This window comes from Cupressus sempervirens, chromosome 9, assembly GCF_028749045.1.
Source record: "Cupressus sempervirens isolate cs-2001-9-10 chromosome 9, ASM2874904v1, whole genome shotgun sequence".
NCBI classification, from domain to species: Eukaryota; Viridiplantae; Streptophyta; class Pinopsida; order Cupressales; family Cupressaceae; genus Cupressus; species Cupressus sempervirens.
The window spans coordinates 614,543,753-614,561,815 of NC_143126.1; the positions used below are offsets into that span (position 1 = coordinate 614,543,753).

General features: G+C 36.8%; 1 protein-coding gene across 1 annotated transcript in view; it reads right to left on the reverse strand.

The window, feature by feature from the left end:
- Nucleotides 1-17,759: 17,759 nt before the first annotated feature.
- LOC149540194 (major allergen Pru ar 1-like) overlaps nt 17,760-18,063 on the reverse strand; it is an 86,901-nt gene continuing 86,597 nt past the window's right edge. The window contains exon 4 of the mRNA XM_089802667.1: nt 17,760-18,061. Within this exon, the coding sequence (XP_089658793.1) occupies nt 17,760-18,061 (302 nt within the window). The remainder of the gene's footprint in view (nt 18,062-18,063) is intronic.

The window sequence follows — 18,063 nt, forward strand, 5'->3', positions numbered from 1 at the left end:
TCCAGAGCTAATGGCACTGACGATTCGATGCCAAGATCAGTGGTTTCAAAGTTACGTTGTGGTGAACCTATGAACTGAGGCACATTGTGAGTTTTGGCATCGAGCGAGATCGTTGTGCTGAATCCAAACGGAATGTGATCTCTTGAAAATGAGATAGGTTATTTTAGGCATTAGGATCACCGTCCTATAGCATTTGACAGTTCATTGATAGCCCTCACGAGCTCTGAGTTATGACCCTCGAAAGATCGACCTCAAAATGCACTTAGAGCACCTTGGAGACTCCTCGGTATGGGGTGGCCGCAAATGATGGATGGTCTTTGTGGCTAGAACAAGGGTGTGACTAGGGTTCACCCGTCCATCTGGAGCTAATGGCACTGACGATTCGATGCCAAGATCAACGGTTTCAAAGTTACGTTGTGGTGCACCTATGAACTGAGGCACACTACGAGTTTTGGCATCGAGCGAGATCGCTATGCTGAATCCAAACGGAATGTGATCTCTCGAAAATGAGATAGGTTATTTTAGGCCTCAGGATCATCATCCTGTAGCATTTGACAGTTCATCAATAGCCCTCACGAGCTCTAAGTTATGACCCTCGAAAGATCGACCTCCAAATGCACTTAGAGCACCTTGGAGACTCCTCGGTACGGGGTGGCCGCAAAAGATGGATGATTGTTTGAAGACTACTCCATGTGTCACTATCTTTCTTGGAAAAAAAATTGCTTTTGAACATCAAGCTTGCAATATTATCAATTATTGTCAAACTTTTTCAACCAAGTCAAAATGTCAAATGCAAATATTTGTTTGCATTTTTTGCTAAGGGGAGTTTCATAAATTGACTTTGATTTTATATGTCTCTAGTGCTTGAACATACTTAAAATGGCTCTTTGGTATTAGAGCTATTGGTATTTTCTAACTTCATGGTCTATGATATGCATAGTAAGAATTTCTTTCACTAAATGGTTTCCTTGATCTACTGACTACACTTAAATTTGTTCACTTGTCATCTCTCTTTCTATATGTTCAATACAAAGAGCTAGAAGAGACAAATAATCTTTCTTACCTTCATCTCTCTAAGCACATGATAGAAATCAATTCTAAACTTGAGAAAAGGTTAGAGGAGAATATTGCATTCTTAAATTAATCTCCCTTAAGACCTTTACATACACACGGGGCATTCTTAAATTAATCTCCATGGAAGAAAATTTCATAAAACTAAAGATTCCATAGTGTTGAAACATAAAATCCAAGATCTCATTTATGATGGGATTGTTGATACCTCTAATGACTCATCCACTCATAGCCTTCATATCCAACTTCATATCATGTCAGTATGCATGTGCTATCTTGTTTATTGGCTTTAATTGCTTATCCTACATGCTATCTTCTTTCATGGATTTTATGGCTTATCCCAAATGTGCTTCATACAACTTTTCAATATGAAAGTCTTTCAAAACATTATACAATATTATGACTCTTTATGCTTTCAAATGCTATGATTGGTTGTAAAATGGAAGAAATCAAGTATTCTAATTGTTCATCTGTACTTTATGGATTTTTCTTATTTGATTAGTTTGATAAAAATAGTTTTAATAATCATAATGTTAGCTTTATGTCAAATAAGGAAAAAACCAAATTTGTAATAAGATAACCGCATGCAATTATCTTTCATATAGTTATAAATGCTCTTAAAATTGTTGTTATAGCCTTGTATCACATGCAAATATGATTTGGAAGAACTTGTTCAATATCTTCCTCTTATAATTCCTTACGAAGAACCTACCAAAATACAAAAACCATATACAAAAAAGTACACATTTTACATCATAATACACCATAAATTTTAGAAATTCTCCCCAATACCACCCCCCTCCAACTCTTCATGATGTACCTACATTCCAATATCATACAAAAACTAGTAACTTATTGTATTAAACAAGATAATCATCAATTCATTAAATCATTATGAAGAAAATAACATAAGAAGTATATATACCTAGTCAAGTATTCCAATAGGGTCCTCTCTCTGTTTTAGGGTCTCCAACAAGGCTTCATGATCAGCATTAGCAATAGTAAAAAGTTCTTTTACTTTTGGTCTTCCTTGATGCTTCAATAACTTTACATTTGTTGCTATAATAAGATGCGAATATATGAGAATTACTTTGTGCTTCTGATAGTCTTCGAATGCAGGAATTTCGTTCCTTCTAAGCATGTATGTCCGTAGCCATGTTCTAGCAACAACCACTGAACCAGTAGCATACGTGAATCCATCATCATCTGTGATCAGTTGTGCAAGTTTTTGTTTTCCTCTTACACAATGTGCTAACCAATAATCGGATTTCTCATCATTCCCCTGTGGTGCAACCAATGCAAAGACATGTCCTGGCTGAAGTAGATCTAATAGATGATTATGCTCAAGTGAACTTTCCATGTCATCATTTTTGATAGAGGGTATGATAGACAATGGAGTAAGATAATGTGGAGCCCATGTGTCCACCCACTCACTTGACTCACAGTGATTCCAATCAAATTGAAAACAAGTACGACAAAAACAAGCTAGTTGTCGTGTCCAAATGGTCCATGTACTAGAATTAGAGCTCCGAAATGAATGCATTTTTGATGAGTCTATCACTGTAGCACAATCTGATCTATCACCTATGGACCCTTCCTCAACCAACCAAAAGTACCTGCGTACCACTGAATTAAGAGTCCCCCCCTGTGATAATGCTAAACTACACCAATCAACAATGCTACGAGCATCAAGAAGCTCTGTTGTTGAAATCTTCAGTTGCTCCTTAACTAGAGCTCTCTTCACACATGCCCCTGCTCCATCATGTTCCCCTTTTCCATGGCCGGACTCAAAAAAATTTGAAATATGAGGCACCCCTCTCTCTACGTGCATCCTATACAACCAATAAAACATGCGAGCATTCTTGAATTGACCTGTACAGTTATCTGACCAAATGATATGTCTATCCATAGCAATTGCATGCTCGTGTAAGAAATAATTTTTTTTTTCGAAACAATGTTGCACAAACTCGTGAGAGTGAGATCTATCATCACTCATATAAAAATGATACTCTCTAATAATCTTTCGATTATCTTCTGCACTATCAGGGGCATGTCTATATGTTATGTGAACAAAAATTGCAATCTGAATAGAGTTGTAATACTGAGATTGTGTCTCATTTTGAGGTTGCAATGTGTAGTTCTCAGCAAAATCAACAACTGATATAATAGTGCCAATGGGAAAAGTCTCCTTACACGTTCTAAATTGTTGATCCAACCACTGAGACCTGTGACTATGTCTTGCATACTTGTAAAAAAGATTTGCCTTGAAATCTGAAATAAAATTAGCCACATTGATATCTTTTCCAACCAATTCACATCTAGAGCTCTCACTCCCACTCTTCAATGTGTATTTCACCATTTCATAGACCCTTTTTTTCACTATTGTCTTTCCAAGATCTTGTTCACACCCCTCATGGAAACATGTGTCAAACTTGGATAAGCCACCACATTCTAAACACTTCTCATTTAAGCAAGCATTTTTATAAAAGGAACAACCATCAACTCTATGACATAAGAGTTGATCTAACAAGTCTCTTGATGATTTTGGAAGCCCACTAGCCCCACAATCCTCCAACATTTCTTTACTATGCAAAGTAGAACGGATGGAGCATAATAGTTCATGGTGCATAGAAAACTCAACATGATATTTGCAACAACATGTATTTCAAATTTTGAGTGGCACACAATAAAATGGCTTCAAAGATTCAAAAGCCCTTTTTGATATATGAACACTTGGATGACTCTCTCTAAATTGTTTGAACAACATAATTTGACTTACCTCCAAATAGTGTTTAGGATGTGGCGTGCGATCTCTGATGCCAATTCTCAACTTTAAGACATCTTTAGCATTGGGTGATACTCGTGAGTTAGAGTGCCAAAATTGTATAATTTCTTCCTTCACATCATCGGATAGCTTCTTATCAAAACGTGGAAGTCTCCCACCAAATGCCCATGTTTCATTTTGAAGAGGATCATCAATTTTCTCTCGTCGACTAAGTGCTCTTCTCAAAGTAGTACGATTTAGATTCAAATCAATACAAGTTTGTCTCATATGTCTACCCTTTCTCAAATGATGACTTACCAAAGAGATTGTAATAACCCTTCGAGTAGCTCTATTATCCTTCTCTCTGCTATTTTTCCCAACGCTATTGAGAGCACTGAAAAGATTTTTCACAATAATGGCATTTCTTTCCAACTTTTTATTGACACGAATTTTTAATTTGGAAAGCATAGGCCTCATCTTTTGCATCTTTAATAAGTACATGAAAAGCTGACATTGCTCTACCACTGTCTTGTTGCCGAATAACATCTGATATAGTCTTGAAGCCCATAACCGAATGGTTCTTTCTAATTTTTTTCCTTCCAAACTAGTCATAATCGTTTCATCAATTTCAATTATCCATTTTGGTGTTTTAGAACCTTCATGTCGATTATAATTAGGAGATATGTAAGGTTCTTGTGCATTAAGTTCCTGTGCATTGTCATCTTCGACATGGTCAATTATGCAATTTGGATTATGACTTGGTGGCATTTCTTCTTCAAAATTTTCAATCTCTACATTTTCAATTTCCGCATTATCATTTTCAATAGGTACATTTTCATTCCCCAACTGTACATTTTCATTATCTGACTCTACGATTTCACCTTCTATTAATTCATCGTCAACTTGATTGATATTTAGCATACCTTATCTTTTTTTTCGGTGTTTCATTTTGTCCTTTTCCCTATATGTTGTAATGTCCTCATTGGATATCTTCCTTTTACGTTTATTCTTTCAATGACTGCTGCTCCCCATTCAGATGACAAATTCGAACACCTAAGGTTATATTTTCGAATTCTTTTCGATTGGTTGGGCTCTAAAACACGACTTTTTACAAATCCCGTGAAAAAAGAGGTAAAAAAGTAATGTTGTCAGGTTTGTAGGGATAGTCAAATATTTGAAATTGATGCCAATATAATCGGATATCCGATAATAGATCAGATATCCGATCCAGGATCGGATATCCGATATAGGAAAAGGACTTTTGGGGGGAAAACTTGCTAAGGTTTCCCTCCTTTGCCACAATAATATTAATATTATGAAAATATTTGGAGGCAAACGACTTTAATTTATAACTAAGTTAATAGTATATTAGTATTAGTATAAAATATCAATAATATTAATATAAAATAGTATTAATATACCTATAGTATCAATATTATTATTATACCTATAATAGTATTAATATTATTAATATAGATATAATAGTGTAAATATATAGTGTTTATTTATATTAAGCTACAATATATAGTATTAATATATATTATTATTATAGCTATAATAGTATTATTATTATTACTATACATATAATAATATTAATATTTAGTGTTTATTTATATTATAATTATTATCCTAAAATAGAATAAATAGTATATCCTAAAATATTATGTTATATATACTAAAATATTACGTTATTATATAGATATATTAATAACATATATATTAATATAATAATATTTATAATATATATTATATTTAACAAAAATATTACGTTGCTATATATATATTATATTATTATACATATTAATATAATAATATATAATACAAAGAGGGTCGTCATTTAATGGGTCAAAGAGGGTCATAGGTCACCCTATGACCCCCTTTGACACATATGAATGACTCGACTATCTACCTAGGGGTCCTAGGACCCCTAGGGACATACGTCGTCGTTTAATGGATCAAAGGGGGTCATAGGTCACACTATGACCCCCTTTGACTCATATGAACGATTCAAATATGTCCATAGGGGTCCTAGGACCCCTAGGGACATATGTCATCATTTAATGGGTCAAAGAGGGTCATAGGTCACCCTATGACCCCCTTTGACCCATATTACCCATTCGAATATGTTCTTTGGGGTCCAAGGACCCCTAGGGACATATGTCATCGTTTAATGGGTCAAAGAGGGTCATAGGTCACCCTATGACCCCCTTTGACCCATATTACCCATTCAAATATGTCCCTTGGCATCCTAGGACCCGTAGGGACATATGTCATCGTTTAATGGGTCAAAGAGGGTCATAGGTCACCCTATGACCCATACCCATTCGAATATGTCCCTAGGGGTACTAGGACCCCTGGAGACATATGTCATCGTTTAATGGGTCAAAGGGGGTCATAGGGTGTGACCCCCTTTGACCCATATTACCCATTCGAATATGTCCCTAGGGGTCCTAGGACCCCTAGAGACATATCTTGTTGTTTAATGGGTCAGAGAGGGTCATAGGGTGACCTATGACCCCCTTTGACCCATATTACCCATTCGAATATGTCCCTAGGTGTCCTAGGACCCCTACAGACATATATTGTCGTTTAATGGGTAAAAGAGGGTCATAGGTCACCCTATGACCCCCTTTGACCTATATTACCCATTCGAATATGTCCCTAGGGGTCCTAGGACCTCTAAAGACATATATCATCATTTAATGGGTCAAGAGGGTCATAGGTCACCCTATGACCCCCTTTGACCCATATGTACAATTTGAATCTGTCCCTAGGGGTCCTAGGACCCCTAGAGACATATGTCGTCATTTAAAGGTTCAAAGAGGGTCATAGGTTACCCTATGATCCCATTTGACCCATATTACCCATTCCAATATGTCCCTAGGGGTCCTAGGACCCTTAGGAACATATGTCATCATTTAATGCATCAAAGGGGGTCATAGGACACCCTATGACCCCCTTTGACCCATATGAACGATTGGAATATGTCCCTAGGGTCCTAGGACCCCTAGGGACATATGTCGTCGTTTAATGGGTCAAAGAGGATCATAGGTCACCCTATGACCCCATTTGACCCATATTACCCATTCGAATATGTCCCTTGGGGTCCAAGGACCCCTAGGGACATATGTCGTCGTTTAATGGGTCAAAGAACCCATAATACCCATTCGAATATGTCCCTAGGGGTCCTAGGACCCCTAGAGACATATGTCATCATTTAATGGGTCAAAAGGGGTCATAGGTCACCCTATGACCCCCTTTGACCCATATTACCCATTCGAATATGTCCCTAGGGGTCCTAGGATCCCTGGTGACATATCTTGTCGTTTAATGGGTCAGAGAGGGTCATAGGTCACCCTATGACCCCCTTTGACCCATATTACCCATTCGAATATGTCCCTAGGGGTCCTAGGACCCCTAGAGACATATATAATCATTTAATAAGTCAAAGAGGGTCATAAGTCACCCTATTACCCCCTTTGACCCATATGTACGATTCGAATATGTCCCTAGGGGTCCTAGGACCCCTAGAGACATATGTCGTCATTTAAAGCGTCAAAGAGGGTCATAGGTTACCCTATGACCCCATTTGACCCATATTACCCATTCAAATATGTCCTTAGGGGTCCTAGGACCCCTAGGGACATATGTCGTCGTTTAATGCATCAAAGGTGACCTATGACCCCCCTTTGACTCATATGAACGATTCAAATATGTCCCTAGGGGTCCTAGGACCCCTATGGACATATGTTGTCATTTAATTGGTCAAAGGGGGTCATAGGTCACCCTATGACCCCCTTTGACCTATATGAACGATTGAAATATGTCCCTAGGGTCCTAGGACCCCTATGGACATATGTCATCGTTTAATGGGTCAAAGAGGGTCATAGGTCACCCTATGACCCCATTTGACCCAGATTACCCATTCGAATATGTCCCTCGGGGTCCGAGGACCCCTAGGGACATATGTCGTCATTTAATGGGTCAAAGAGGGTCATAGGTCACCTTATGACCCCCTTTGACCCATATGAATGATTCGAATATGTCCCTAGGGGTTCTAGGACCCTTAGAGACATATATCATCGTTTAATGGGTCAAAGAGGGTCATAGGTTACCCTATGACCCCATTTGAACCATATTACCCATTCGAATATGTCCCTAGAGGTCCTAGGACCCCTAGGGACATATGTCGTCGTTTAATGGGTCAAAGGGTGACCTATGACCCCCTTTGACTCATATGAATGATTCAAATATGTCCCTAGGGGTCCTAGGACCCGTAGGGACATATGTTGTCATTTAATGGGTCAAAGGGGGTCATAGGTAACCCTATGACCCCCTTTGACCCATATGAACCATTCGAATATGTCCCTAGGGTCCTAGGACCCCTAGGGACATATGCCTTCGTTTAATGGGTCAAAGAGGGTCATAGGTCACCCTATGACCCCCTTTGACCCATATTACCCATTCGAATATGTCCCTAGGGGTCTTAGAGCCCCTAGAGACATATGTCGTCGTTTAATGGGTCAAAGGGGGTCATAGGTCACCCTATGACCCCCTTTGACCCATATTACCCATTCGAATATGTCCCTAGGGGTCCTAGGACCCCTAACGACATATCTGATCGTTTAATGGGTCAGAGAGGGTCATAGGTCACCGTATGACCCCCTTTGACCCATATTACCCATTCAAATATTTCCCTAGGGGTCCTAGGACCCCTAGAGACATATATCATCATTTAATGGGTCAAAGAGGGTCATAGGTCACCCTATGACCCCCTTTGACCCATATGTACGATTCGAATATGTCCCTAGGGGTCCTAGGACCCCTAGAGACATATGTCATCATTTAAAGGGTCAAAGAGGGTCATAGGTTACCCTATGACCCCATTTGACCCATATTACTCATTCGAATATGTCCTTAAGGATCCTAGGACCCCTAGGGACATATGTCATCATTTAATGCATCAAAGGGGGTCATAGGTCACCCTATGACCCCCTTTGACTCATATGAATGATTCAAATATGTCCCTAGGGGTCTTAGGACCCTTAGGGACATATCTTGTCGTTTAATGGGTCAAAAGGGGTCATAAGTCACCCTATGACCCCCTTTGACCCATATGAACGATTGAAATATGTCCCTAGGGTCCTAGGACCGCTAGGGACATATGTCATCGTTTAATGGGTCAAAGTGGGTCATAGGTCACCCTATGACCCCATTTGACCTATATTACCCATTCGAATATTTCCCTTGGGGGTCGAGGACCCCTAGGGACATGTGTCATCGTTTAATAGGTCAAAGAGGGTTGTAGGTCACCCTATGACCCCCTTTGACCCATATTACCCATTCGAATATGTCCCTAGGGGTCCTAGGACCCGTAGAGACATATATCATCGTTTAATGCGTCAAGAGGGTCATAGGTCACCCTATGACCCCCTTTGACCCATATGAAAGATTCAAATATGTCACTAGGGGTCCTAGGACCCCTAGAGACATATGTCATCGTTTAATAGGTCAAAGAGGGTTATAGGTTACCCTATGACCCTATTTGACCCATATTACCCATTCGCATATGTCCCTAGGGGTCTTAAGGCTTTTAGGGACATATGTTGTCGTTTAATGGGTCAAAGAGGGTCATAGGTCACCTTATGACCCCCTTTGGCCCATATTACCCATTCGAATATGTCCCTAGGGGTCTGAGGACCCCTAGAGACATATATATTGTTTAATGACCTATGACCCCCTTTGACCCATATGAATGATTCGAATATGTCCCTAAGGGTCCTAGGACCCCTAGAGACATATGTCGTCGTTTAATGGGTCAAAGAGGGTCATAGGTTACCCTATGACCCCATTTGACCCATATTACCCATTCGAATATGTCCCTAGGGGTCCTAGGACCCCTAGGGATTTATGTTGTCGTTTAATGGGTCAAAGGGGGTCATAGATCACCATATGACCCCCTTTGATTCATATGAACGATTCAAATATGTCCCTAGGGGTCCTAGGACGCCTAGGGACATATGTCATCGTTTAATGGGTCAAAAGGGGTCATAGGTCACCCTATGACCCCCTTTGACCCATATGAACCATTTGAATATGTCCCTAAGGTCCTAGGACCCCTAGAGACATATGTCTTCATTTAATGGGTTAAAGAGGGTCATAGGTCACCCTATGACCCCCTTTGACCCATACTACCCATTCGAATATATCCCTAGGGGTCCTAGGACCCCTAGGGACATATGTCGTCATTTAATGGGTCAAAGAGGGTCATAGGGTGACCTATGACCCCCTTTGACCCATATTACCCATTCGAATATGTCTCTAGGGGTCCTAGGACCCCTAGAGACATATATTGTCGTTTAATGGGCCCTATGACTCCTTTTGACCCATATGAACGATTCGAATATGTCCCTAGGGGTCCTAGGACCCCTAGAGACATATGTCATCATTTAATGGGTCAAAGAGGGTCATATGTTACCCTATGACCCCATTTGACCCATATTACCCATTCGAATATGTCCCTAGGGGTCCTAGGACCCGTAGGGACATATGTCATCGTTTAATGGGTCAAAGGGGGTCATAAGTCAACCTACGACCTCCTTTGACTCATGTGAACGATTCAAATATGTCCCTAGGGGTCCTAGGACCCCTAGGGACATATGTCATCGTTTAATGAGTCAAAGGGGGTCATAGGTCACCCTATGACCCCCTTTGACCCATATGAACGATTTGAATATGTCCCTAGGGTCCTAGGACCCCTAGGGACATATGTCGTCGTTTAATGGGTCAAAGAGGGTCATAGGTCACCCTATGACCCCCTTTCACCCATATTACCTATTCGAATATGTCCCTTAGGGTCCGAGGACCCCTAGGGACATATGTCATCGTTTAATGGGTCAAAGAGGGTCATAGCTCACCTTATGACCCCCTTTGACCCATATTATCCATTCGAATATATCCCTAGGGGTCCTAGGACCCCTAGAAACATATATCATCGTTTAATAGGTCAAGAGGTTTATAGGTTACCCTATGACCCCCTTTGACCCATATGAATGATTCGAATATGTCCCTAAGGGTCCTAGGACCTCTAAAGACATATGTCATCGTTTAATGGGTCAAAGAGGGTCATAAGTTACCCTATGACCCCATTTGACCCATATTACCCATTCGAATATGTCCCTAGGGGTCCTAGGACCCCTAGGGACATATGTCGTCGTTTAATGGGTCAAAGGGGGTGACCCTATGACCCTCTTTGACCCATATTATCCATTCGAATATATCCCTAGGGGTCCTAGGACCCTTAGAAACATATATCGTCGTTTAATAGGTCAAGAGGTTTATAGGTTACCTTATGACCCCCTTTGACCCATATGAATGATTCGAATATGTCCTTAAGGGTCCTAGGACCTCTAAAGACATATGTCATTGTTTAATGGGTCAAAGAGGGTCATAGGTTACCCTATGACCCCATTTGACCCATATTACCCATTCGAATATGTCCCTAGGGGTCCTAGGACCCCTAGGGACATATGTCGTCGTTTAATGGGTCAAAGGGGGTCATAGGTCACCCTATGACCCCCTTTGACCCATATGAACAATTTGAATATTTCTCTAGGGTCCTAGGACCCCTAGGGACATATGTCGTCATTTAATGGGTCAAAGAGGGTCATAGGTCACCCTATGACCCCTTTTGACCCATATTACCCATTCGAATATGTCCTTAAGGGTCCTAGGACCCCTAGAGACATATATCATCATTTAATGGGTCAAGAGGGTCATAGGTCACCCTATGACCCCCTTTGACCCATATGTACGATTCGAATATGTCCCTAGGGTTCTTTGGACCCCTAGGGACATATGTCATCATTTAATAGGTCAAAGAGGGGCATAGGTCACCCTATGACCCCCTTTGACCCATATGAACGATTCAAATATGTCCTTAGGGGTCCGAGGACCCCTAGGGACATATGTCGTCGTTTAATGGGTCAAAGAGGGTCATAGGTTACCTTATGACCCTCTTGGACCCATATGAACGATTCGAATATGTCCCTAGGGGTCTGAGGACCCCTAGGGACATATGTCGTCGTTTAATGGGTCAAAGAGGGTCATAGGATACCCTATGACCCCATTTGACCCATATTACCTATTCGAATATGTCCCTAGGGGTCCTAGGACCCCTAGGGACATATGTCGTCATTTAATGGGTCAAAGGGGGTCATAGGTCACCCTATGACCCCCTTTGACCCATATGAACCATTCGAATATGTCCCTAGGGGTCCAAGGACCCATAGAGAAATATGTCGTCATTTAATGAGTCAGAGAGGGTCATAGGTCACCCTATGACCCCCTTTGACCCATATTACCCATTCGAATATGTCCCTAGGGGTCCTAGGACCTCTAGAGACATATATCGTCGTTTAATGGGTCAAAGAGAGTCATAGGTCACCCTATGACCCCCTTTGACCCATATGAACGATTGGAATATATCCCTAGGGGTCCTAGGACCCCTAGGGACATATGTCATCGTTTAATAGGTCAAAGAGGGTCATAGGTCACCCTATGACCCCCTTTGACCCATATTACCCATTCGAATATGTCCCTAGAGGTCCTAGCACCCCTAGGGACATATGTCGTCGTTTAATGGGTCAAAGGTGGTCATAGGTCACCCTATGACCCCCTTTGACCCATATGAATGATTCGACTATGTCCTTGGGGGTCCTAGGACCCCTTGGGACATATGTCATCATTTAATGGGACAAAGGGGGTCATAGGTCACCCTATGACCCCCTTTGACCCATATGAACGATTCGACTATGTATGTCATCATTTAATGGGTCAAAGAGGGTCATAGGTCACCCTATGACCCCCTTTGACCCATAATACCCATTCGAATATGTCCCTAGGTGTCCTAGGACCCCTAGAGACATATGTCATCGTTTAATGGGTCAAAGGGGTCATAGGGTGACCGATATGAACGATTCAGCTATGTCCCTGGGGTTCCTAGGGACATATGTCGTCATTTAATGGGTCAAAGGGACCCCCTTTGACCCATTAAAATACGACATATGTCCGTAGGGGTCCTAGGACCCTTAGAGACATATATCATCATTTAATGGGTCAAAGAGGGTTATAGGTCACCCTATGACCCCCTTTGACTCTTATATATTAATAATATACATATATATTAATTATATACATATCAATATAATAATATATATATATATATATACATATACATATTACATTATTATATTTAATGAAAATATTACGTTATTATATAAATATATTAATAACATACATATTAATATAATAATATTTATAATATATATTATATTTAATAAAAATATTACGTTGTTATATAAATATTATATTATTATACATATTAATATAATAAGATATAATACATATTACATTTAATGAAAATATTACGTTATTGTATATATTAATAACATACATATTAATATAATAATATATAATACGTATTTTATATATATATAAATTACGTTATTATATTTAGTAAAAATAATAATAATATATATTATATTTATAGATTGTAATAAGATTAACATAAGATATTATTATATATTACTAGATTATATCTTGTATGTTTACATTACGTTATTATATATATATATATATATATATAATATATTAAAATATGCCTTTACATATTAATATAAGTGAAATAATTTAAAAATAAAAAACTAGAACGTTTAAATCGAATTTCCCTCCAAAATTTGAAGATTTTTGGAATTTGACTACCGAGCCATATCGGATATTCGATTTTGAATCGAATATCCGATCAGGCTTGGTATTTACCAAGCCTGCCCGGTCAACCCCAAAGATGTGTTTATAGAGAGTTTTAGTGATACTCAGACTTCGGGTAGCCGTTTGACAATGTTATTTTGATCGAAATTGAATGAAACAAAATGGGTTTTTTAATATCGCTCTCTAGATTCCATCAATATAATTTCTGTCAAATTCTGAGTTCGATAAGTATTTATTAGTTAATTATCAATGAAGATTATTGTAAAGTGCTGATTGACATACTGAATGAAAAATAGCTATAACTTTCAAATGGTATAACATTTTTTAAATCTAAAAGTTGCATCACATTCTATACTTCGCCTAGTATAAGAAAAATACAAAAAAAGAAAAATTTGATCAAATTTTCTATTAGTTAGGGTGGTCAGACACGGGACTTTTTTTAATCCGAAAAAGTTTTGGTAGAAAATTCATATTTAATTATTTATTTGGAATAAAAATATCAAAAAATATGCGTCACATCCGGGCATGAGTCTAGTTTTCATATCTATAATTATATTAAAAAAATATTATGATTTGATTTTGATTAAGGTGGTCAGACATACACCTACTTTTTATTTTCGCCCTGAAATTTTCTTAGTACTGCATTAAAATTCAAACTTTTGACCAATCAATTATTTTTTGCTCCTGATAAGGCCTAGTAGTTTAGAAACTACATTCAATTTTTTACAAATTATTTTCTTACAACTTTTTGATATAAAATCCATAACCACTTCAAAATTATGTGTCAAGTTGACATAAGCCTGATTTGCTGATTTTTCACTGCCACTTAAGGCCATAGTTTGGTACACCATGATCTTGCACATACCCCCATGTTATCAAAGATTTGGATCAATGGTGAAACCTTGATATTTTGAACAAAAATTAAACAATCCATTCTAAAGATAAAATTAAAAAATATACATCCATCTCAATTTTTATTAGAAAAGAAATGAGGTAGGAATCTTTCAAAAACTCTAGCAATAGATCAATCCTTTCAAAAAATTAGCACCATCTATACAAAAGAAAAGAAAAGCATGCACCTATGATTTTTATATCAAACATTTAATTTACCTCTTTTTCACCATTGGATATTGTCACAAGGAAACCCTTTTCAACTTTATTTTCAAAAACCCTTGTTTGGTTGATCATTTTTATAGAACATTTTAACAAGAATGTCACACAAAAATAACAATAAACTTCATTAATGGGTTTTAATAAAATAGTTGTGTTGAGATTTCATTTTGCATGATGCTTAATGATAGGAATACTTTTTAACTCCTCTCATGAAAGTTAATATGGGATTAAATCCAAGGTTCTAGGTGATCTTGCAAACTACTAGAATCAGCTCAGTTAAAGATAAATGTGAGTGTTCACAAGGAGGCCTCTGCTGGTTCTTAAATGATACAGATAAGATTTTGAATCTGCTTGCTATCTCAAAATAACAACCACACAAAAGATATATATTTTTTGTATTTTTTGTTTTATGATGAATGCAATCTAATAATGAAACTATATGAATTCCTAATTTAACCAAGGAGTTAGTAAAGAAAATAACAAAGATATGATAACAAGAAGTTTAAGAAAATAACAAGAAAAGTAAAATCCTAATGGACATAAGCTATAAAAACAACACATCTATGAGTTAAGCCTTTGAAAAGATCACTGGGTAACCAATGAAAAGAGAAGCAACACTTCCTTAATTCCACTAATGCAATCATTGAAGAACTGATAATTAACTGTCGATGCACCTCTGACTTCTTCAAAAACTTCTAGCACACTTCTAAAAAGAACATCTTGGAAGCAGTGCACCTAGCACACCTGCGCACCATGGAAGCACGTCCAAAAATGCAAAATTTCACCAAGTGTCAAACCTAAAATTCTAGCTTCTAGATTTTGTTCCCCTTTATACCAAAGCTATGTTCGGATATTTTCCCTTGAATTTCTCAATAGTCTCGGTGACTTGAGCTCCATCTGGAAAATCTAAAGCTTCATACTTGTCCTTCACTTTTTGCCTATATTTTCCCACCTCGATGTGAGTCTCCACAAAATCTACAAGTTTCACATCTAAATCTAGTAATGGTTCTTCGATTCTGAATGCTTGTCTAATATGATCATCATTAGAAGCTTCTTCAAAAGTCTTTTAGAACTACTCAACAACTATTTCCATAAATATCAATTTGTCCCTTGCATCATCCTGAAAAATATCTAAACATGCATCACTATAATGTTTCTCTGCCTGTAAAATTTTCTCTTGGGCTTGGTCCTTGAGCTTATGAATCTCTGCATGTAATGTCTCCATTACTTTATTACCATTCACAATCTTCTCTATCCAATCATAAATTTTATCCAACTCTTCCACTGTATATACCTCCATTAACATCGGATAACTTTGACCCTCGATCTATTGTAGTGCTAAGTACTAAGAATTTTTAACTTTTTCATCATATGATGAATTACCAAGTGTGATTCCAAATCATTGGTTATAATAAAAACAACAGAAGATAAACAAGTAAATGGTGTGCTAATAACTTACATAATGTTTATCTCTATGGCCTGAAAGGCCTTCAATTAAGCTTGTTGGCATGTTGAAATAGGCTCGTGATGGGGAAACACCAAAAACTCTAGAAGGGATGCTACCTTACCCTCCCTTGAGTAGAAAGTTATAACCACCATTGAGTGTGGTAAATCTTTTAACTATATTGTTGAATGTTTTCCCAATAGAACATGTATCAAAGGATGCATATTTATTTATTTGATCATTATGAATGAAACTATATTAATTATCAATTCCTTTTATCTTTTTAGCTTCATAATTTTTAAAGGTTGAAATTAATTTTCCAAGTCTCAAAAATATTTTTATTATATAATATTTATTCTTTCTTATAAAGTATTAAGAAGGAACTTTTATGTTGGTTAATAGTATTTATTATGAACTTTTACAGTAAATTTAATTTGTATTTGTCCAAACATAGACTTAAGCAATGAAATATTTTAATTTTTTTTAAATAAGCCACCTTAAATCATTAATATATTAAATTAATTTAAATTTGTATTTTTTTTTAGTGGTAAATGCTTTTGACCTGGAGCTATGAACTAGTGATGCCATAAACAAGGGACCTCATCCCCGTTAGATTTGAATCTTGATGGCAAGGATAACAACGCAACAACTTAACCATCACAACATGCCACTATTGGCATTTAAATTTGTATTTAAAACTTTATTGGAGATTGCTATTAATTTAAATTAAATTAATTGCAATAAAGTAGTTATTTAATCTTTTATATGTTTTTATAAAAAATATTATTTTTCATTTTTAAAATTTTAAAATTATTTTTAAATGGCTGAGAATATTTCTATTAATAATCATATAAAAATAGTAATCTTATCTTTCCCAATATAGTATACAAGGTTTTGGTTGTTTACTGATAAAAATAAATAATTATAATCACATAAAAATAAAAGATAAGTTACACAAGGTTAAAAAAAAATTTGTTAAAAGTTTTAAATAGTATATATATATATATATATATATATATATATATATATATATATATATATATATATATATATATATATATATATATATATATATATATATATATATATATATATATATATATATATATAATTTGAAATATTTTTTTTCCATTAAATTTTAAATAAACATATTTACTCTAGATTATTGATGAAGTTGATTGAAATTTAAAAAATATTTGGTATGATAATTTTGTAAATTGTTAAAAACATTAGTTCAAATCTAATAATAATAAGTAGGTTGGAAATAGGATATTTTTGCTTGGAATAAATTTTAAATATTGAATATATTAAGTTATGTAAATATTATTTAAATTTGTATTAGTATAATAGTAATTCTCTAGTTTAAATTAAATTATTGAAAATATTTGAATTGTTCATAAAAAAATTAAATTAGATTATAAAATAAAATAGAATTAAATTAAATTAAATTATAAACTTCATTTCGTATCAATAAACTTGAAGTGACACCAGTGCTTCCAATGAGAAAGAGGGGATCATTTTCGTTATGATTATGAGAAACACAACACACATTTTGATTATTGAGCAAGTGAGATTACAAGTAACTAGTATTGAAGCTTATTAGTAATAGAGAGAGGGATTGGAAATGAGAGTTCTCTCGAGCATCCTAAACAGAGCAATGTTGCCTGCCTCGATCTCCTCCACTTCCCCTTTGTCATACGGTACATTGGGGAGTGTCTCATAACTCACAGTTGTGGTTGAAATGGATCCACCCCCTACTTTGGCTGTGATTTTCATGTCAAACTTTGTGTAGGCTGCCTTTGTCCCAATCACCCCTCCTTCCACATGGCTGAACCCATAAACCATCTTCTCCTCATTGATTAAATCCACTTTCTCTTTCACATACCGATAATGCTTGTTGGCT